At 50.8% G+C, this 21,847-nt stretch overlaps 1 protein-coding gene across 1 annotated transcript in view; it reads right to left on the bottom strand.

Annotated features, from left to right (window-relative positions):
• Positions 1-287: 287 nt before the first annotated feature.
• Positions 288-21,847, bottom strand: part of NTNG2 (netrin G2) — a 122,661-nt gene continuing 101,101 nt past the window's right edge. Inside the window, exons 5-8 of the mRNA XM_056860388.1 lie at positions 9,045-9,119; positions 7,277-7,444; positions 3,275-3,409; positions 288-511 (exon numbers count right to left, since the gene is read on the bottom strand). Of these exons, the coding sequence (XP_056716366.1) occupies positions 288-511; positions 3,275-3,409; positions 7,277-7,444; positions 9,045-9,119 (602 nt within the window). The remainder of the gene's footprint in view (positions 512-3,274; positions 3,410-7,276; positions 7,445-9,044; positions 9,120-21,847) is intronic.

Here is a 21,847-nt window from a genome sequence, read left to right as displayed (position 1 = left end):
AAGCAGCACGAGTTCTCTGCATCCCCAACGTGGGGTCGGTTGCTCCGTCCCCGACGGTCTGTTGAGCGTGGTCCTTGCAGCGCAGAAGTCTCATCCCAATGGGGTCCTCAGCAACTTGGGCTGAAGAAGACTCGGCCACTTGTTTCCATTTTGCTGTTTTCTGTGAGCTGGGAGAAGGGGCGGGGGGGCAGAGCCAGCAGCAACAGGGGGGCCCTCCAGCGTGTTCCCCCTCTCCTGTCCCTCTGGGGGGGCACTTCATTCCTCTCAGGCTCTCCTGCTGGTGGGTTTCAAAGGTCCCCCCAGTGTCGCAGCTGCAGGGCCAGAGAGCTGAGGAGGAAGGCAGCCGGGCTGAGGAGGGCGCTGGAGGCCCCATCGCAGTCCTTGTGCTCCCCTTCGCATTTGGGTTGCTCGCAGAGGACCCCTTTGAAGCCCGGCGGGCAGAGGCAGCGCTGGTTCTCGTAGCAGGTGCCCCCGTTCTGGCACAGCAGGAGTTCGTCGTCGCACACGTTCGCTGGGGAAGGGGAAAAGAGGAAAGCGGTTGGTGCCGGTACGCCAGGCTGAGTTCCCTCCGCTGAGAGCCAGCGTGGTGTCGTGGCTAAGAGCAGTGGTTTGGAGCGGTGGACTCTGATCTGGAGAACCGGGTTTGATCCTCCACATGAGCAGCGGAGGCTAATCTGGTGAACTGGGTTGGTTTACCCGCTCCTATACATGAAGCCAGCTGGGTGACCTTGGACTAGTCACAGCACTCTCAGAGGTCTCTCAGCCCCACCTACCTCACAGGGTGTCTGTTATGGGGAAGGGAAGGTGATTGTAAGCCGGTTTGAGTCTCCCTTAAGTGGTAGAGAAAGTCAGCATATAAAAGCCAACTCTTCTTTAGAGCCCCACCACTGGTGGCACACGGTGTCCTCATAGTGGAGGTGGGGGGGGCAGCCTATGCCAAGGGCAAGAAGAAAAACAGTTTTCAATGTGTTATTCACTGGGGGGGAGCTGGAGACAGGGTCTGTTGCACTAAAATACTTGCAACGAGGGCATGTGTTACTTGCATGTGGTTCTGAAACTCTTCAGCCCCCTATTCTATTTTTTCCGTTGGCTGGTGGATTTTTACCCTGCCCTTCCCAACCGAAGTCAGGCTCAGGGAGGCTAACAAAAGATAAAACAATATGCAATTAAAATAAATACGCTGTTCAAATATGTAGAGTAAAACATTTGAAAAGCATCATTAAGATTAAATTTCAGGTGGCACCCCTATAATAGTAATCGCAGGGAGAATTGAGGGAGGGGGAAGAAAAAGGGGATGGGGAGGAGGGGATGAGGAGGAGAGCAAGGGAGGGGAAAGGGCAGGGAAGCCAGCTAGCATGGAAAGCTGTCGCTGTCCGCAACCATTGGCCTGGCGGCACATCTCGCTCTTGCAGGGCCTGGGTCTCATTTGATAGAATTCCACCAGAGCTGAAAAGGCTCTGGCCAAGCACAACTGGATACTTTTTGGGGGCCCGGGACCACCGGTCAGTTGTTACCAGCTGAGCATAATGCTCTTTGGGGGGGGGGTTATGGGAAGAGGTCATCCTACAGATACCATTTTACACTACTGCTTTCCCCGACTCTCTCTCTGAAACGCGGCGCCAACAGCCTGGCCCAGCCACTTTTGGCCTCCATCCCGTGGCCAGGCTCTCGATTGTCGTTAAGCTCCCAGATTGACCGTCCTGCTCTGACCTCTTGGCTCAAGCAGGTGCTGATTTTTACTCGGGCTGGAGGGAGTTGGGTGACCCTGGAGGATTGCTGTGCGGGCTGGCCCAGTGGGTGGCCTTAGCAGAAGGCAGCTTCATATGAAACATCTTTAGGAAGACCCCACACACACACTGTCCTTGATGAAGTCACAGTTTCCACAAACCGTTTTTCCCCTGGGTTGAAATGGAAAGCAGCCAGTCACAGCTGACTTAAGGTGACCCCTCATGGGGTTTCCAAGGCAAGAGACGTTCAGAAGTGGTTTGCCATTGCCTGCCTCTGTGTAGCAACCCTGGACTTCCTGGGTGGTTCCCCATCCAAGTACTGACCATGGCTGACCCTGCTTAGATTCAGAGTTCTGATGAGACCAAGACAATTAGCCTCCTCTTGGCATGCCAAGCTCCTCTTGCCTGGCAGGTGTCCTAAGAACATAAGGAAAGCCCTGCTGGATCAGGCCAAGGTCAATCAAGTCCAGCAGTCTGTTCACACAGTGGCCAACCAGGTGCCTCTAGGAAGCCCTGTCCTAGCCTTGGCCCGATCACGCTGGGAGGGGACTAGACCCTTTTTAGACAATGGTGGTGCTGATGAGCTTGAGATGCTTCTAGCTAGAGACCCCTTCAACAGCACAATGCCACTGGCCATATTAGGGGCATGGACGGGGTGGAAACTGACTGCTTCATGCAACCTCCCTGTTCCCATAGTCACAAAGCAGCTGCAGCAACCAGCGTGGTGACTTAATTGCCATAGGGCTGGTTCAACTCCTCTCCGATGTCCCAGCTCACTGGTTGGACAATTCTGCTTTATGGAGACCCCCCATAAGCACACAGGGTAGAGGGTAGGTCGGCAATCCTGGCCCGGCATTTCAGCTTTGCTGTCCTATTGCCCAGCTACGAGACACTATGGTCCCAATTCCTGCAATGCAGGATAGGCAGACAGTTGAGAGCCACAGAGGATGCCAGTATGGTAGCCTTAAGAAGAAGAGTTGGTTTTTATATGATGACTTTCTCTACCACTGAAGAAAGAATCAAACTGGCTTACAATCTCCTTCACTTCCCCTCCCCACAACAGACACCCTGTAAGGTAGGTGAGGCTGAAAGAGCTTTGACTAGCCCAAGGTCACCCAGCTGGCTTCATGTGGAGGAGTGGGGAAACCAACCCTGTTCACCAGATTAGCCTCCGCCGCTCATGTGGAGGAGTGGGGAATCAAACCTGGTTCTCCAGATCAGAATCCACTGCTCTTAACCACTATGCCACGCTGGCTCTCAATGGCTCTAAGCTCATGGCTGCCATTTGCAACCCATGAACCATCTGACTTTTGCTGCTTTGCCTGGGCGGTCGCCAGACAGACAGTGTAGTGGTTAGAAGGGTGAGCAGCCCAGGAAGAGAGGCATGCCAGCCTCCTGTTGCCGTCTAACCAACCCGGGTTTGCTGTGAAAGAGGAATTGAGCATGCCCTCGCCAGCCTCTGCCGGTGCTGCTTCTGCTCCTTCCCCCAAGGAAGCCGGCCTTCCTCCCCTCTCTGCCACACGCGCCAAGGGGCGGGCAGTACTTACGGTAGCAGCCCTGTCTCCAGTAGTAGCTGGGCAGGCAGTCGTCGCACTTGGGCCCCGTGACGCCTTCCTTGCAGTCGCAGTAGCCGGTGTCGTTGCATCGGTTGGCCACCGATCCGATCCGGTTGCAGCTGCAGTCTGCCCAAACACATAGCTGGTGAGTCACAGCTGAGACTGATGAAGGGTTGGCGCTCTCAAGGTAGGGCCTGGAATTTGCCCAGAATTTCAACTGATCACCAACCTAGAGAGATCAACTCCCCTGGAGGACACGGCTGCTTTGGCGGGGAGAGGGGACTCTAAGGCACTGCTTCCCTCCTTAGCTCCTTCCCCAAACTTCACCCTCCTGGCACCCCCCCCCAAATCTCCAGGACTTTCCCAAGCCAGAGTTGGCAACCCTGGAGGCCTAGATGGGTGTGTCCGCTGCACTCTTGGTCGTCCCTTTTCCAACGTGGTGGGATGTTTTCAACGGCTCCCAGGAAGCTACAGAGGAGACATGAATGCCTTTCCGAGCCCTTCTTGGGAACATCTTCACTAACTCCGCAGTTTCCAACTGCATTCCAAAGACCCGGCAGATCCCCTGGAAGTTTCTTGGGGGTTCCTCAAGAAGAGGGCAGGTAACACTGGGACAGTTATCCTGAAAGAACAGCCGTCTTGCCACCAGCTATCTTGCAGTGGACAACTTGGCAAGGGGGAGTCTTAGGCATGTTCTAGAGACGGCTGGCAGTTCATAGAGCGGGTCCAGTTCTCGCTCTCCCCCCACCCATGAATTCACAACTGGAACCAGATGAGGCTTCTTTTTCCTTTCAGTGTATCAAAGTTAGAAGAAGAAAAATTGGTTTTCATATGCTGACTTTCTCTACCACTTAAGGGAGAATCAAACCAGCTTACAATCACAGACACCCTGTGAGGTAGGTGGGGCTGAGAGCTCTAAGAGAGCTGTGACTAGCCCAAGGTCACCCAGCAGGCTTTATGTGTAGGAGTGGGGAAATCATCCCAGTTCACCAGATTAGCATCTGCCGCTCGTGTGGAGGAGTGGGGAATCAAACCCGGTTCTCCAGATTAGAGCCCACTGCTCCAAACCACTGCTTTTAACCACTACACCATGCTGGTGGTGTAGCTTTTCCCCTGTGGGAAGCAGCTTTTGTGGTTCCAAGCCTCACAATGCTTGTTTGACCAGCAAAGACAAAGGGACAATGGGTGGCAGTGGGACTTCACCCCAGGGGGAATCCCAATGCTGCCCCCCCCCCCAGGCCATGCTTCAGGAATGTTTGCAACATGCTGGGGTTCTGGGGCAGAAATTCCTCAGCAGATCGGGAAAGGGCTCCCTGAAGAGAGGGCATAGGGAATGGCTGCAGTCCACCAACAAAAGGGAGCGATGGTTCTGCAGGGCTATATAGTGCAAGTTGTATTTAAAAACGCAAGGCCTAAAATACAGATGTTCTAAAAAGCACATGGACTATTTTAACATGAAGCCAGACAGAATAAAAGGCTGTTATATATTTTTACCTTGTACAACGTTTGTGTATATGGCAGGATGTGTATTGCAAAATTGTGTATGCATGAAATTGTGTATGCCACACTGTCACCCATTGGGAAAGGCCTGTATAAGGCCAAAACACATCTGGTCAGATTTTGGTCATTTTATGTACTAACATCAACTGTTATGTGTTGGTAATATTTGTAGCTATGTTTGTGCTCTTTAGGACACCTGTATTTTAGGCCCTGTGTTTTTAAATACAGTTGTGCACATAATAAAAATAATAATAATAATAGATTTAATAAATAATAAAAATAGATTTATTGGTTGTTATATTAGATAATTGTCCCGCTCAACCCCTTTGGTTTCCCCTTCCTCTTGCTTCAAGTCAAACTGTGGCCGAACACACAACGTCCATCGTCTCATCTGGCCTCTGAGCTTCGGCCTCTGTGAGGCTCACGTTTGCAACTGGCTGCGGAATGTCATTTCTTGAACATGCGTCAATCTGTTTATAAGACAACTGTGGCTTACCCAGAAACTGGGGAAGGGTTTGGAAAGCGTTTGGTGGTGGAAAGTACCATCAAGTCGCAGGCGACTTATCGTGACACTTCATGGGTTTTTTCAAGGTAAGAGAGAAACACGTGGGTTGCCATTACCTGCCTCTGTGGAGCCTTCTCCCCTGGTGGTCTCCCGTCCAACTACTAACCAGGGTCGACCCTGACGAGATCGGGCTAGCCTGGGCTATCCAGGGTCTAATTTTTTGGGATGCTGCCACTGAGGTAGGAGGAAAGGGTACAGAAGGATATTCCATCCTTCCACCCTGAATTCTAAGATTTTCTTTTTAAAACACAAAAAGGAAGGCTTGGGTCGCATTTACGTAGGCAGACAGAAGGACAAGAATCCAGGCAACATTCCACCCAATTGCTCATTAAGGAAGCGACCGGCTGCGTCCCGGTTTTTAAAGTTCCAGTCAAGAGTGCAAAGCCACAACAAGCACCTGGCATTTTTAAATAATGCAAACTTTTAATATTGTGTGTGTGTGTATGGGGGGGTTGCTACACTGTATTGCTGTTATAGTCCTATTCCAGCGTGGTGTACTGGTTAAGAGCGGTGGTTTGGAGCAGTGGACTCTAATCTGGAGAACCGGGTTTGATTCCCCACGCCTCCACAGGAGCAGCGGAGGCTAATTTGGTGAACTGGATTTGTTTCCCCACTCCTCCACATGAAGCCAGCTGGGTGACCTTGGGCTAGTCACACTCTCTCAGCCTCACCTACCTCACAGGGAGGGGAGGGGAAGGGAAGGTGATTGTAAGCTGGTTTGATTCTTCCGTTAGCGGTAGAGAAAGTCAGCCTATAAAAACCAACTCTTCTTCTATTCCCCCTTCTCATGTTATGCTCTACCACAACAGATGTCTGATCTGGCTCATGACAGAGGTTGGCCAGGTGAGACTCCTGTTGGGGTTTAGAGAGACATGGATGCCCCCTGACCTAACAGTGCTGCCATTTCAGCTCAGGAGGGAAAGGGCGGTGTTCTCTCTTCTGCCTTCTGAATACCTCCCTTCCTTCCCCCCAGCCCATTAACTCCTCTGCAAGGTGCAAAAGGGGTAGGAGAGAAAGAGGAGTCTTGAGAAAAAAAAGAGTGGGTGAAATTGGCAGTGAGCATCCAAGTGCTCCATCAACTTGCTCCCCCACCCCAGCCTTCCCTGGGCCTCTTGTTGGTTAAAGGGGTAGCCAATGGGTCTTTCTTTCTCCAGGGCTTTCAAAATGTTGGTGCAGACCTTGACTGACTCTCAGACCAGGTAGCAATGTTCATGCCAGCAAAAGAGAAACCTCAGCACAGACTGGGGAAGGGAAGGTTCAGAAGGAGAATCCCCCACCCCCCAGCAGCTGTTCAGCATGGGGCTTCCCTCTGGCAAAGCCCCCCTCCACAGCCAGAATGCAGAAGAATAGAGAAGAGTCCAGTAGCACCTTAAAGACTAAAAAACTTCTGGCGGGGTATAAGCTTTTGTGAGCCACAGCTCACTTTTCAGCTAGCTGTATCTGAAGAAGTGAGCGATGGCTCACAAAAGCTCATACCCAGCTGTGGCTCACAAAAACTCATACCCTGCCACAAGCTTTGTTAGTCTTTAAGGTGCTCCTGGACTCTTGGTCTTTTCTACTGCTATTGGCAGACTAATACGGCTACCTATAGTCACCGACACCAATAGTTTCAGAGGGCAGCCGTGCCGGTCTGCAGTAGAACTGCTAGATTCGAGTCCAGGTGCATCTTAAGAGACCAACAGGATTCTCGGAGTATGAGTTTTCGAGAGTTAAAGATCTCTTCGTCAGATACAAAGCGCTGGCTCTAGACAGTTCATACCCTCAAAATCTTGTTGGTCACTAAGGTGCCCCTGGACTTGAATCCAGCTGTTCTACTGCAGACAGACACGGCTACCCTCTGCAATTGTCTTCACGGCAGGCGCCCCATTCATCCCCCGGGAGAGGAAGGTGCCCCATTCAGCCCCATGGAGAGGAAATCTCAACCTCACCTATGCAGACATTCTCATCGTCAAGTTCCGCAGAGCTGTTCCGGTAGTAGCCCAGCCGGCAATGCTGGCAATGCTGGCCCCGTGTGTTGTGTTTGCAGCTGATGCAGGTCACCAGATTCAGGAAGTCGATGAAGCTACAGCGGGTGGAGTGGCCGTAACATTCACAGTCTGCAGAGAGCAAAGGGAGTGGGGTGGGGAGAGAATGAGGCATTGCTGGGGCTTGGTTTCTCCTTGCTAGTCTGGCCCTGGACTAGAGAGGACAGTACACTCTCAGACATGGCCATGGGGAAGAGCGAATGGATGCCATGGGAGAGGTGTCAAAGCGACCTACCTGGAGGAGGTAACAGAAATGAGGGACATGCATACTGGATGGGGGATACACTTCTGGGCAGCAGTGTGTGTGAACAGGATCTTGGGGTATGGGTGGACCATAAGTTAAATATGAGCAGGCAGTGTGATGCAGCTAATGAGATCTTGGGGTGAATCAACAGAGGCATAACATCCAAATCTGGGGAGGCTGCGCTCTCTCTTTCTGTGCCCTGCATAAGCAAAGAGACCCAGAACCTCAATCAGGGATGCGGAAAGAGGACTTCATGGCCATAGCCTCCCATATCACCCCTCTGTCTGTGCGCGTGATTGCATACTTGTCCAAGTTCTTCTGGGTGGCATATCAGCTCCCTTACAAAGAGTAAAGCAAAAGGAAACATCTTTTAAAAGAAAAAGAACTACAGAAGCAAATGCTCCCAGCAGAAGCAGTTGGGCATATCCTGAGCCAGTAGCTTTTTAAGATCTTCCTTAAAGGGGGCTTCAAGAGGGGGCATCTGGGTTAGGTTGGAGGCTGAGTTCTTGCAAGTTCATTTCCTCCACCAGGAGTGCAGAACCCAGTGTGGAAACCGACCCCAAACTATTCTTGGGGCCAAGGACTCATGCACTTTGACAGGAAGCTCCCCTTGACTCTGAATGCAATGAATAAGACAGCATGCAGACGCCACAAGCCAACAGGGATGGGGGAGACAGGCATGCAACAGGTTTCATGAGACAAGCAATCCAAAGCAGGGAAGGGGCCGGCCTTTCCCCACCACCACATTTCACAGCTTCCTTCAGAGTAAATATGGACCTTGAAGGATCATGTTAGGCCAGAGCTGTCTCACTATGCCTTGCCACTTTTTTAAATGATACTTTTCACAGCAGCCTGGCACAGAGGAGGCAGCAGATGCAACATTCCCCAACATGTTAGGAAAGGCTTCACCCACTAAATTTGGCCCAGACAGCTGCTTTTAAAGGCCCAGGGGGAAAAAAGGCAATTACCCTCTTGAATGGTCCCCTTTATCTGCTCGTCTCTTGAAGAAATACCCATTTACGGTGTTCGTGAGGACGAGCAAGTACTCATTCTGTGTTGTTCTGGTTCTTCCAGGGGTCAGAGAACGTTGTACATTAGGCTTGATTCTCATTGAGGTGGTAAAACCATGACAGGACTGTACCACTTCAGACTGTGGGTGAGACTTGTACGACTGACTGCTCTCTTGTGCAAAATAAATAAAATCCCTGCACGTAGAAAACAAGCATGACTGGGAAAAAGCTAGGCTGGATCTCATCTTGTCGACAGCTCATTTTCTATATGGAAGGGCATTCAGCGAGGTAACCTGAAGCCCAGATGCAGGTCAACCACCTCTAGGCTGCTGACAGACAGGGCTACTTGTACGGTTCAGACTCTCCCAGGATTCTTGAGCCTTTCTGTGCCTGCGTTCTCACCCCCTCCTCCTCTTACCTTTAAATCTTTCAATGGGTGCCAGTGGGATCGAGCTGGACTTGAACTGGATGAGTTTGGAAACCTTGGAAGAGGCTTGGGAAGATTAAAGACACCACTGGTTTGTCGTTGCCGCTCCACACACAAGACACGCCTCCTACAAGCAGGTCGAGCACTACACAGACCAAAGCAAAGCGCCCCGCTGCCACTGCCCAAAATCTCCTTCGGCATAGCATCCTAGAGCTTTGTCAGTTTTCTGCCCCCCAACCGCCCACCTTCAGGGGCACCTTCAGGGCAGGCTCACAACATGTGCCCGTGGGTGCGCACGTGCACGCACTCACACACATTCGGGTAGGTGCCATGGATCCAGGCTATACCCAGAGTCTCTGTCCCAGCACTAATGATGATTGCCTAAGACCTACACAGTGATGTTTGCACAGACAGCTGAAGAATCTTCCCTGGATCAGAACGATGGCCCATCGAGCACAGCATCCCATCTCCTGAAAGAGCCCACCAGCTGCTTCCAGGAAGCCCACAAGCTGGGCTGGAGGTACCAGCCTGCCCCCCAGTGTTGTACGTAATAGCAACACACAACCACTGTGTGATAAAGAGGCCCATGCAAAATAATTAACTTGCCAGTTTAACAAGCTTTTTGCTGTAAGCCATAGAATAAGAATTGATTTATTTGTTTAGCCATAGGCTGTTACAAAATATCCTTACATCCTGTAAGCTTTAGTATCCATAATACTCATCAATATATCATCCAAAGCAATTGTTGTGAATTCCAAAAATTCCAGAGGAACAAAGTACCATATGCATTTAACAATCTTATCCTGTTAAGTTCATATGATACACTGTTATATTGATAACTATTATAGTTATATTGATAACTATTGTGGATGCTATAGCTTACAGCAAAAAGCTTGTTAAACTGGCAAGTTAACCACCTAACATATGCCTCTTTATCACACGGCAATTGTGCATTACTATTACATATGGTTTTCTCTGTGTAACTCCCTTCTTATGTTAGTACTCCCCAGAAGAGAGCATTCAGAGCTACGCTCTCTCTGTACACAGGAGCTTCGATAGCCTTTAATAGACCTTTTTCTTCATGGATCTGTCTAAGGCTTTTTAAAAGTTGCTTGCGATGCTACATCTTTGCATTCATTCCTTCTGACCACACCTGCCCCTCCTCCTCCTGTCATCTCTCCTCGATCATCACCTTTTAGGTTGTAGCCTCTCTTAATTTTTGCGACGTTGCTCCCTAAAGCGCCACGTGCCTAGATAGGCCATCAAGATCATCACCACCAACTCTGCCCTGGCACAGGCTCTTGCTGGGACAGTCCTGGTCTGCTAGCACACCTTGAGGGGTGACCCTCCCACCCCCCACAACAGAGAGTCTGTGTTCACACACACGGCAGGGCCGGCCCTTGGCTGACCAGCAGCAAAACTAGCAGGCAAGCACGACAGAGGCACAAACTGGCCCCGTTAAGCGGCCACAGCGGCAGCCGGGCTTTGCGGGAGCCCAGGGAATACCTGCTTCCTTGGCATGCTTCCGGCCAGGGCTGTGTCCGGCTTTGCTCTTGGGAGGGGCTGCGTTGGAGATGGGGGGAAAAATCAGCACACGAGAACACACCTGAGTCAACACAGAAGGAAAGGGTGGGCGCCCAGCTTGTGCTCCACCGCTGGGCCCATGCAAGGTATTTTTGTGGCTGTCAGTCTCTCCCTCCTGCGTAGGGTTGCCAGCTCCAGGCTGGGAAATTCCCGGAGATCTGAGGGTGGAGCCTGGGGAGGGGATAGGGTTGCCAGCTCCGGGTTGGGAAATACCTGGAGGTTTTTGGGGACGGAGCCTGAGGAGGGCTGGGTTTGGGGAAGGGACTTCAGTGCCATAGAGTCCAATTGCCAAAGCAGCCCTTTTCTCCAGGTGAACTGATCTCTTGTCGGCTGGCGATCACTTGTAATAGCGGGAAATCTCCAGCGACTGCCTGGAGGTTATTCAAAGAAAAAAGTCGGGCCAAAATACAAACGTTACAGAAAAAGACCGCACTATGACTAAATGGAAGAACCCACAAGATAATGTGGATACGATATGGAAAATTATTATACAAAACCTACGTGAATGTAATAATAATTAAAGATACAAGTGTCTCAAAATACAATCATTGACAATGCAAATCGCAGGCTAGTAAAGGGGAATTCTGCTGTATATAATGTGGTGATTGCTGGAATAGACAGCAGAATTCCACTTCACTAGTACTGTCCTGCTTGTCATTGTACACGCAGCCGAATGGGTCTATGTACCATTGACAAATGTTTTTGAGCTTCATTTTCGCTGATTGTATTGCATATAGAGCCAGGTATTTGCATGGTCAATTATTGTGTTTGGAGACACTTGTGTCTTTTAATTATTATTACTTGCCCGTAGACTTTGTATAATAATTTTCTATATCGTACCCACATTATCGTGTGGGTTCTTCCATTTAGTCACAGTGCTGCCTCTTTCAGTAAGTACCTGGAGGCTGGCAACCCTAGGAGGAGAGGAACCTCCGTGGGGTATAAAACCCTACAGTCCAACCTCCAAAAGCGCTGTTTTCTCCAGGGGAACTGACCGCTGTAGCGTGGAGGTCAGCTGTAATTCTCGGAGGCCTGGTTGCTGAGGGCAGCAGACGCCAGCAGCCAGCTAATTTGGCTGAGCGGGCCCAGGCCTCTGTGGCCTGGCTGTGTGGCTGCTCGCTTGCTCCCTTCATGTGCCCACCCGAGACTCCGGGATCTTCCAGGTAGACCTGCCACAATGAGCCAAAGCCCACCTCCCCGCCGGGCCATCCCACGAGCACAGACCCTGGCAGAAGACCCCAACAGGTCTCTGAGGCCGTTTCGACATGGCAGCCATGGAAGCCCCGGTGTTGCTGCAGGTGCAGCGCAGTAGCTCTGGGACCCCCAGAAGGAAACGTTGGGTGTTGGGATAGCCAGGGTGGCTATCCCAACACCCTGTTTTCAAGGAAGGCCGACCAGATGCCTCTAGAAGCACGCAAGCAAGGCATAAAGCTGTTGTCTGGCCTCAGCACCCGGTACTCAAAGGTACGCTGTCTTTGCACATGGGGTTTCCATTTAGCTACTGTGACCAATAGCTGTTGATGTGACCTGTGTGCCATGAATTGCTCTCATTCGTTTTTAAAGCCATCTAAACAGAAGGAGGAGGAGGTTTTTATATGCCGACCTTCTCTGCTACTTAAGGGAGAATCAAACCGGCTTACAATCACCTTCCTTCCCCCTCCCCACAACAGACATCCTGTGAGGTAAGGTGGGGCTGAGAGAGCTGTGACTAGCCCAAGGTCACCCAGCTGGCTTCGTGTGCAGGAGTGGGGAAACCAACCCAGTTCACCAGATTAGCGTTCGCCGCTCGTGTGGAGGAGCGGGGAATCGAACCCGGTTCTCCAGATCAGAGTCCACCGCTCCAGACCACCGCTCTTAACCACTACCCAACGGCACAATGCTGGCCAATGACCACTACACCACCAAACAGTAACAATCCCAGAGCGGAAAACATTCGCTTTGAAATTCGACTCATAGTTCCTAAGACTGAAGAAAAGTAGAACAATTGGAACGGCTGAATCTGAAGAGGCCTCATCTTCAAAATGTACGGCCTTCGTTGATCATCGCTGCCTTTCCTATACAAGGGCATCGCAGAAGTCTTCCAGGGCTGGGTCTGCAAATTGAATCTGATCGACCGGGCACTTCTGGCAGTGCAAGCCCCCTCGCATTCGAACGCGTGGCGTCTGGGTCTGTGCGACAGATGGCACTCCAAAATTAAAGCACCTCTTGACAAAGCCGCTTAGGAGCTCTTCTGCCAGCCCCTCTGTTGGCATTTGCCAGTTCTCTGCAAAGCTTTTGAGTGCAAGGCCTTCTGCGCGAGGCTGAATTCCCTCTTCCTTTTCTTCTTACGGGGAACTGTCAGCCAGCCAAAAAGATCTAGGGTGTGTGTGTGTGTGTGTGTGTGTGTGTGTGTGTGTGTGTGTGTGTGTATGTGTATGTATATATATATATATATATATATATATATATATATATATATATATATATATATATATATATATATATATATATAAAACTCAAAAATCCAGAAAGTGGGTTCCCAGTGGGAACAGAAAGAATACTAGCAAAAAATTTCCCTCCACTTTTCTGACAGCGAGTGTGAGCCACGGAAGCCCCCCAAAACATTTTTTTAAGTATGCCCTACCCATCCCCTCTCACCCCCCCTTTCTTCAGTGTTCATCCTTTTGAGAGCCAGCGTGGTGTAGTGGTTAAGAGCGGTGGTTTGGGGCGGTGGACTCTGATCTGGAGAACCGGGTTTGATTCCCCACTCCTCCACATGAGTGGTGGACACTTAATCTGGTGAACTGGGTTGGTTTCCCCCCACTCCTACACATGAAGCCAGCTGGGTGACCTTGGGCTAGTCACAGTTCTCTTTGAGCTCTCTCAGCCCCACCTACCTCACAGGGTGTCTGTTGTGGGGAGGGGAAGGGAGGGTGATTTTAAACCGGTTTGATTCTTAAGTGGTAGAGAAAGTCGGCATATAAAAACCAGCTCTTCTTCTTCTTCTTGCTGGAAGATGACAGTTTCACAGCTACAGACGCTGAACCTCATTCCAAAGTCGAATCCTGAAACAAAAGCCACGTCACGACTTTTATTAGGACCAGCCAAAATAACCCAAAAGACTACGGAGTCGTTCTAGTTCTCCAGAATTCTTCACCAAGGTGGATTTTGTTAAGGGAGGGGGGAACAGATGTCTCTTAAGGCCTTGTCTGCACCAGGGAAAAATGCTGAGCAGGACTCCAGACATGAAACGGTGCTGACGTCAGGCTACAATTCAGCCTTCTGGGAAGCAGAAACAAAAAATAGAGGCGTCCCTTTGAAAATACAAAGCCAGCAGTTAGTCAAATGTCTCTCTACTCCCAGATGGAAAACAGAGATCCCTTAGGAGGCTGAGAGCAGAGGAAGAAGGTGGAATTTCTTGTATTAACAGTAGTCTTAGTTGATGTGTGTGTTAAGTGCCGTCAAGTCGCTTACCACTCATGGCGACCCTATGAATGAAAGTCCTCCAAAATGTCCTATCTTTGACAGCCCTGCTCAGATCCTGCAGATTGAAGGCCGTGGCTTCCTTTATTGAGTCAATCCATCTCTTGTTGGGTCTTCCTCTTTTCCTGCTGTTTTAGTTGATATGCATGGTTAAACAGTTGATGGAAGCCAAATTGGCTAGTATCGCCTTAGGTGGGAGTACGCATGTCTCTTCCGAGGTTCATTTCCCTCCAGTTGAAAATTCCCTCCTTTTATTGGTTGAATCCAGTTATTCCCGAAACAGAAAGAAGTTGCAGGTAGCCATGTTGGTTCAAATCCAAATCCAAAAAAAGAAAAGCCAGGCAATAGGTTTTCTTACATCTGTAGCTTTCACATCATGCTGGTGTCTGGCTGTGTCCTCGGCCTTCAGTGAGAGAAAAGCACTGTTGCTATGATTAGCAGGCAGCTTTCACAGGGCTCTGGGTGTCCCATCAGGCAGTAGAGAGACATTTGATCAACGGCTGGTTGATCACACAGGTCCCTGACCCTAAGGAGCTTACAATATAAGAGAGACAAGTGGAAAGAAAAGGAAGAGAGAAAGGCAAGCCAATGCAGGTATGTGTGTTTAAATCTGGTAGCAGCTGTGGTGCATAGTGGTAAGCTGGAGTTCTGCAGTCAAAAACTCTGCTCACAACCTGAGTTCGATCTCGACGGAAGTTGGTTTCAGGGAGCCGGCTCAAGGTCGACTCCGCCTTCCATCCTTCCGAGGTCGGTAAAATGAGCACCCAGCTTGCTGGAGGTGAAGTGTAGATGACTGGGGAAGGCACTGGCAAACCACCCCATAAACAAAGTCTGCTTAGTAAACGTCATGATGTGACGTCACCCTATGGGTCAGTAATGACTCGGTGCTTGCACAGGGGACTACCTTTACCTTTTACCTAGCTGCTGAAAACAAGGATTAAGGAGTAATGCCAGAGATATTATGGGACACACTTTTTACCTTAACCCTCCCTCTTTCTTGGACCCTCTATCCAGGCATCTCACTTAAATCTTTCTTCTTCTCTCTGCAAGCACTTCTGATGCAACCCAATATAGGTGGAGGCATAACTTCGTTCCTAGATGCAACCCCCCCCTCCAAAAAAAAACCTCTAATCTTTTAAATTGCTCTTTGGAAGAATGGGGCAGGTCCAATCTCTCCACCTCTTCTCACGTGTGGTTATAAAGTGGTAAGGGGCAACTCAGTTCCTTTAAGGGATCTTGGTGCCAGCGTGGTGTAGTGGTTAAGAGCGGTGGTTTGGAGCAGTGGACTCTGATCTAGAGAACCAGGTTTGAGTCCCCACTCCTCCACATGAGCGGCGGAGGCTAATCTGGTGAACTGGGTTGGTTTCCCCACTCCTCCACATGAAGCCATTTGGGTGGCCTTGGGCCAGTCACGCTCTCACAGCCCCACCCACCTCACAGGGTGTCTGTTGTGGGGAGGGGAAGGGAATGTAAGCTGGTTTGATTCTTCCTTAAGTGGTAAAGAAAGTCAGCATATAAAAATCAACTCTTCTTCTTCTGAACAACCTTGCTCAGGTGCCCATGCAGAGAGGAGCGTCGGAAGGAGAAGCCAAGGCCCAGTGCTCCAGCCACTTCAGAATGAAAAGCAGCTGGCCAAGTGGCCCCCGGGAGAGCTACTTAGCAAGACGAAAAGGAGTCAGCAGAGCGGCACACCTGCTCCACCCTGGCGATTGTCAGCTAAAAGGGCTGCGTGTTTCCCTTTATCTCCGCCAGCCGCCTCCCTGGAGATGCTTGCGTTGACAGCAGGCCTGGGCTCGTGCCAGAATGTTAGGGGTGAAGGTTCTCCCTTAAGCCGGACGGAAGGACTCTAATGTTTGAAGAGGAGTCTCGCTGGGGCTCTTTGCAGTTTTGTGTTTTCCAGTCGCAAGCTCCGAAGAGGCATCGCTGTCCTTTTTCCAGACCTTGGCGAATCTGCCCAAGAAAACAGGAGAAGGCAGAGAGGGAAAATGAACAAACAAATGGACAAGGACGTCCTCGGTTCGCAGATCCAGCGCTGGCAAAAGTGAGAAGCCCTTGGGAAAAATTCAGCCAGCCCAGGTGAATCCATTGAGACGGACAGAAATTGAGGTTTTTGCGGGTTGCACGCCACTGTTGTTAGGTTCGGAAGCACCTCATCTGAAGGCACATCTCATTCCTGTTCTGAACTCATGAACCCATGAAGCTGCTTTATACTGAATCAGACCCTTGGTCCATCAAAGTCAGTATTGTCTACTCAGACTGGCAGCGGCTCTTCAGGGTCTCAGGCAGGGGTATTTCACATCACCTACTAGCCTAGTCCCTTTAACTGGAGATGCCGGCGATTGAACCAGGGTCCTCCTGCATGCCAAGCAGATGCTCTACCACTGAGCCACGGCCCCTCCCCTTCTGCTTCTGGGTAAATGGGACACAGGTGAGTCTCTCCATCCAGGAATTCCGGGAATGTGCAACGAAGCTGTGTGACGGGAGATGGATTAGGGCCAGGCTCTCTTTCTCTCCTCAGCTCTGTTGCATCCTTCTGAACAGCACTTTCAAGGGCTCCTGAATCTTCAGTGGGTGGGCTGCAACTGAGGGGTGACTTTACTAAGTAGATCGCAAAAGGGGAGAAAAAGAGCAAACGAGAAAGAAGGCACGCCGATCAACAGCTTCTCAGCACATCAGTTAATGGTACGTCTGCGCTCAGAGTCCGTGTCCCACTGAAGGGCCAACTGCAGAAGCAGGGTGCTGCCTTCTTTCCCTGCTTGTGGGCATCTGGCTGGCTACTGTGGGAAACAGGATGGTGGACAGAGGGGCCCACCTTGGTCTGATCCAGCAGAAATCTTCTGGTGAAGTAGCGGTTAAGAGCAGTGGTTTTGAGCGGTGGACTCTAATCTGGAGAACAGGGTTTGATTCCCCACTCCTACACATGAGCAGCGGAGGCTAATCTAGTGAACTGGGTTAGTTTCCCCACTCCTACACATGAAGCCAGCTGGGTGACCTTGGGCTAGTCACACTCTCTCAGCCTCACCTACCTCTCAGGGTGTCTGTTGTGGGAAGGGGAAGGGAAGGTGATTATAAGCTAGTTTGATTCTTCCTTAAGTGGTAGAGAAAGTTGGCATATAAAAAACACTAATACTACTACTACTACTTCTTCCTCCTCTGCCTCCCCACCCCCCAAGATAGGGCCAGTGGCTCAGGCTGTTGCAAGCAGTTCTTTGGAGTCCATTCTCTTTTCCCTGCCCTCTGAAAACGTCCGAGCATCCAAGCAAGCCTGACGTGACAACAGGACAAAATCTTTGGGCATCTGCTGCCTTCCGAGCATGGAACGAAGCCACCCGCGGTTCCTCTTTGTGTCTTCCAGGTGCGTCGCTTTCTAGGCCTGGCCACTGAATGCCAAGAGCCCGGAGTCCTGTTCTCATTTCAAATGGCCTCCCAGATCAGAGGAAATTAAACCGGCAGGGAGCACAAGCGGCCGATGTCCCTCTGGCCCTCCACGGCTCTGGAACAGGTGGACCAAGCAGCGTCCTCTGAGCCAAGTGGCTCTCTCCTGGAGGAGGAGAAAGAGAGCCTTGCTGCCCAGGCGTTGGCATAGTAACTGGCCCACCAGTCACCCCCCTATGCCTTCTTTTTGATCGTCAATTGATCAGAGCCTGTCAGGCCTCTGTCTGTTGCTGGACCTCACAAAAAGCTGGGGTGGAGAGAAGAGGCCATTCCGGCACATCAAACACGACTCTGGGTTCCCCCACGGTGATGCTGACTGCAGCCCCTGCCTTACTAAGCCCAACAGGGAGGTGAGCTGCCAGGTGCCCCAATAATGCATCAAGGGCCTCTTGAGACGCCGACCCTTCTCCTCTGCCCAATCTCTATGGCTCAGACAGGCAACAAGCCTTTCGGAAAAGGGGTCAGCCCAGGCCACAAGATCCAGCAGGGATGGAGTGTGTGTGTGTATGGGGGGGGTGTCCAAGCGTGGTGTAGTGGTTAAGAGCAGTGGTTTGGAGTGGTGGACTAATCTCCACATGAGTGGCAGATGCTACTCTGGTGAACCGGGTTGGTTTCCCCACTCCTCCACATGAAGCCAGCTGGGTGACCTTGAGCAAGTCACAGCTCTCAACAGCTACCCCTTTGAAACAATCAGCCACAGGGTTGATAAGTGCCGCAACTGCTGGAATTAGCTCCAGCTACGCTCCACCCCACCCTCGCCCCTGTTTTGTGCTCGGGACCGTAAGGCAGCCTTTTCTCTTCTCTTCAAAGCAAAACTCTTTCCGCTCTGCAGATCTGCAAGGCAAAGGCCAGGCTAGGGGCTGTTCGCTGGCTTAGCCACCCAAAAGGAAGTGGGGGGCGCTGTTAGGAAGCAAAGGCTCAGCTAATTAGGTTTAGCTATGTTAAACCAGGATGGCCCATTAGCCTAATTATCCTCGCCCCCTGACTGGCCTGTGGCAGGGGCATGCTCCCGAAGTCCCCAGGTGAAATCCCCTCTATTTAAAGCATTTCCATTCGGAGCTTTGTGCAGCCGGCTGAACCGCCCTGGAGCTCCCACAGCTGCAGAGTTCTGAGCTCCCTTTCTTCTCCAGCATTGGTACAGGGTTGCCAACTTCCTGGTGGGGCCTGGAGAACCTGGAATTACAATTGATCACCAGACAACAGAGGTCTGTTCCCCTGGAGAAAATGGCAGCTTTGGAGGATGGACTGTACGGCATTTTACCCTGCTGAGATCTCTGCTCTCCCCAGCTCCACCCCCCTATCTCCAGGAATTTCCCAACTTGGAGCTGGCAACCCTAGGAACGCGTTCTCTGAAACTGGTCAAGTGTTCTGAAGATGTGGTGCAACCTCTCCTTCTCCTGCCGTTCGGAGTAATTTGTTTGTTGGATTTTTATCTCGCCCTCATCCCTGGCCATAGCCAGGCTCAGGGCAACTACCAACATATACAAATACAATAAAACCATAAATACAAAATCCAATAAATATACATTTGACAATTCTAAAAGCAACAATCAAAAATTCCAAAGATGGCACTCGTCTCTAGAGAGCAGCCGCCACCGTATAGCAAACCAAGACAGTCAGGGTGTCCCCCCCCCCGCCACCCAATAGAGAGTTGGTAACCAACAATAAAAGAAGGGTAGGGAGGCCAGCACTGATGGAAACCATGGCCATCCTCAACTATAGACAGGGAGCTTTCTTCAGATAAAGAGTATCAACAGGGCTTGGGGGTCAATAGTTTCCTGAGAGAAACAGGTTGACGAGGATTTGGGCTCCGTTGTCGGTTGCACGCCCAGGGCATGCTGGCCTGGCACTCCTGACCAGTGTCTTGCGCAAAGTGTGAATGTCCCCTCCAGTACCCTCTCCTGCAGCTTCGCATTATCAAAGGGCACCAAAGAGGGAGGGGTGGGCAAACTGTCTTTCAGGGCACCTTGGTCGACTTTTCTGGTCCCTGCTGAGTGACTGAGATATCCCCTGGAATATCGTCCGACGATCCCTACACTAGACTTTGGCTACCACCCCCCATGAGTTGCCAATAGGAAGGAATTCTGACAGTTCTCCAAGCTGAGTCACATCATCTGCCTAAGCGTGCAGAGTTGAAGGCAAAAGCCAGAGCCTCCAGTTTTTCAAGATCCTCGTCCTGGAGATTTTTCTCATCAAATACGCCTAGTAACAAAGGCAGTAACACCTAAAATGCCTGATTGACAGCATGCCCTCAGCTGGATGGCCCAGGCTAGCCCAATCTCATCAGATCTCGGAAGCTAAGCAAGGTCGGCCCTGGCAGGTACTTGGATAGGAGACCACCAAGGAAGTCCAGGGTCGCCAGGCAGAGGTTGGCAATGCCAATCTACCTGTTTGTCTCTTGACTTGAAAACACTACAGTGTCGCCATAAGTCAGCTGCAACTTGACGGCACTTCACACACGCATTGGGGAGGGCACACAAGCAGCTGGCCACAAACGGCCCTTCCGCAATGCACAGGACTTTGAAGTGGCTGCTATGGCGATCCAAAGGCTGTGCTTTGGCTACAATTCTGGATCCGTTTTAACCTAGTATTGCAACAAACAATGCGACTAAGACTGCAAACTTGGCCACAGTTGAAATGCACATGCACACAGATTGCTGCTGGGATAGTGCACATGCCTCCCTCCTCCCTTCTTGCTCAGAGCACAAAGAAGGCAATCCGGGTCAGAATGCCAAATACCTCTGGCACACAAAGGCAGGTGCACAGGTCACCTGGAGTTAGCTCTTCCCTCCCCCACCAACTAAGCCTGGATTAAACTCTTAGGACCACATCAGTTGCTGGGGGAGAAAACAAATGCTGGTTACTCCACACGCCCTGCACTCCTGGAACACGGGGAGCAGGAGATGGTTTCTAACCAGGATTCCGTCAGCATCAGGTTTTGTGCAAGAAGGATGTAGACAAGCCGGAACGTGTCCAGAGGAGGGCAACAAAGATGGTGAGGGGTCTGGAGACCAAGTCCTATGAGGAAAGGTTGAAGGAGCTGGGTATGTTTTGCATGGCGAGGCGAAAACTGAGAGGTGATATGATAACCATCTTCAAGTACTTGAAGGGCTGTCATATAGAGGAGGGTGCTGAGTTGTTTTCTGTTGCCCCAGAAGGTCGGACCAGAACCAACGGGTTGAAATTAAATCAAAAGAGTTACTATCTAGACATTAGGAAGAATTTTTTAATTGTTAGAGCTGTTCCTCAGTGGAACAGGCCTCCTCGGGAGGTGGTGAGCGCTCCTTCCCTGGAGGTTTTTAAGCAGAGGCTAGATGGCCATCTGTCAACAATGCTGATTCTATGACCTTAGGCAGATGATGAGAGGGAGGGCATCTTGGCCATCTTCTGAGCATGGAGCAGGGGTCACTGGGGTGGGGAGGTAGTTGTAAATTTCCTGCATTGTGAAGGGTTGGACTAGATGACCCTGGTGGTACCTTCCAACTCTATGATTCTATGAAGGGAGGGGGAAGGAATGAGGTGCACGCAGCCCCACAGCTAGGCGGGTGTCCGCTCATTTTAGCTATGGTTAAGCGTGTCATTTGAATGCAACCTTACCAAAACATGCCCAAACGTTTACCCAATGTTTTCCAATGATACTCTCACAAATGGCACCAAGGTTACCTGCTGCTCCCCCTCCCTGAGTTTCACAGACAGCAAACTCTTGATGCAGCAATCCAATGCTAACGCGTTTCGTAGATCGCTTCAAAAAGACATCCCGTGAGCGCCCAACGTGAGGCCTGAAGGACTCTTTCATTGTTTTGGAAGGCATCAGCCTCAGAGCCATTGCTGTGCTCAGCTCTTCAGTTCGTTTCCAGCAGCAACAAGTTTGTGCTGATCGGATCTTCGAAAGGCCTCTGAAGTACCTCTTTCACGATGCGCGGGGCTGTCTAAACGGATCCCCTGACAAAGCCAATGAATAACCTAATCCCAAACCATCACAATACCCAGTGTGATTTATTATGCAGTGAAGATGAAAGAGTTGCCTTGGCTTCCACCTCCATGTCCCAGGGTTTGAGAAGGCACCCCTACTCTTGAGCTGGCTATGAACCTCTTCCCTTACCTCGGATGTTTTCAGGAGGGTCTTGTGACACGTGCTTAGGATCCACCACGGATGGTCTCGGTATGCTCCCAGCAGCTTGGAGGTGCAGCAGGCAGAAAGAACATTTGTTTTATGGGTACTACTTTTAGGTTGCTACGAAGGATCCCCAAAGAGAACTGGCAGCTTCGCTCAAACCAACTAGAGTGGGTTAAAAAACATGATAACTTGTTCA

The sequence above is a fragment of the Euleptes europaea genome, chromosome 14, assembly GCF_029931775.1.
Source record: "Euleptes europaea isolate rEulEur1 chromosome 14, rEulEur1.hap1, whole genome shotgun sequence".
Lineage (NCBI taxonomy): Eukaryota > Metazoa > Chordata > Lepidosauria > Squamata > Sphaerodactylidae > Euleptes > Euleptes europaea.
The sequence above is the reverse complement of the archived record's forward strand: the minus strand, read 5'-3'. Positions and strand labels throughout refer to the sequence as shown.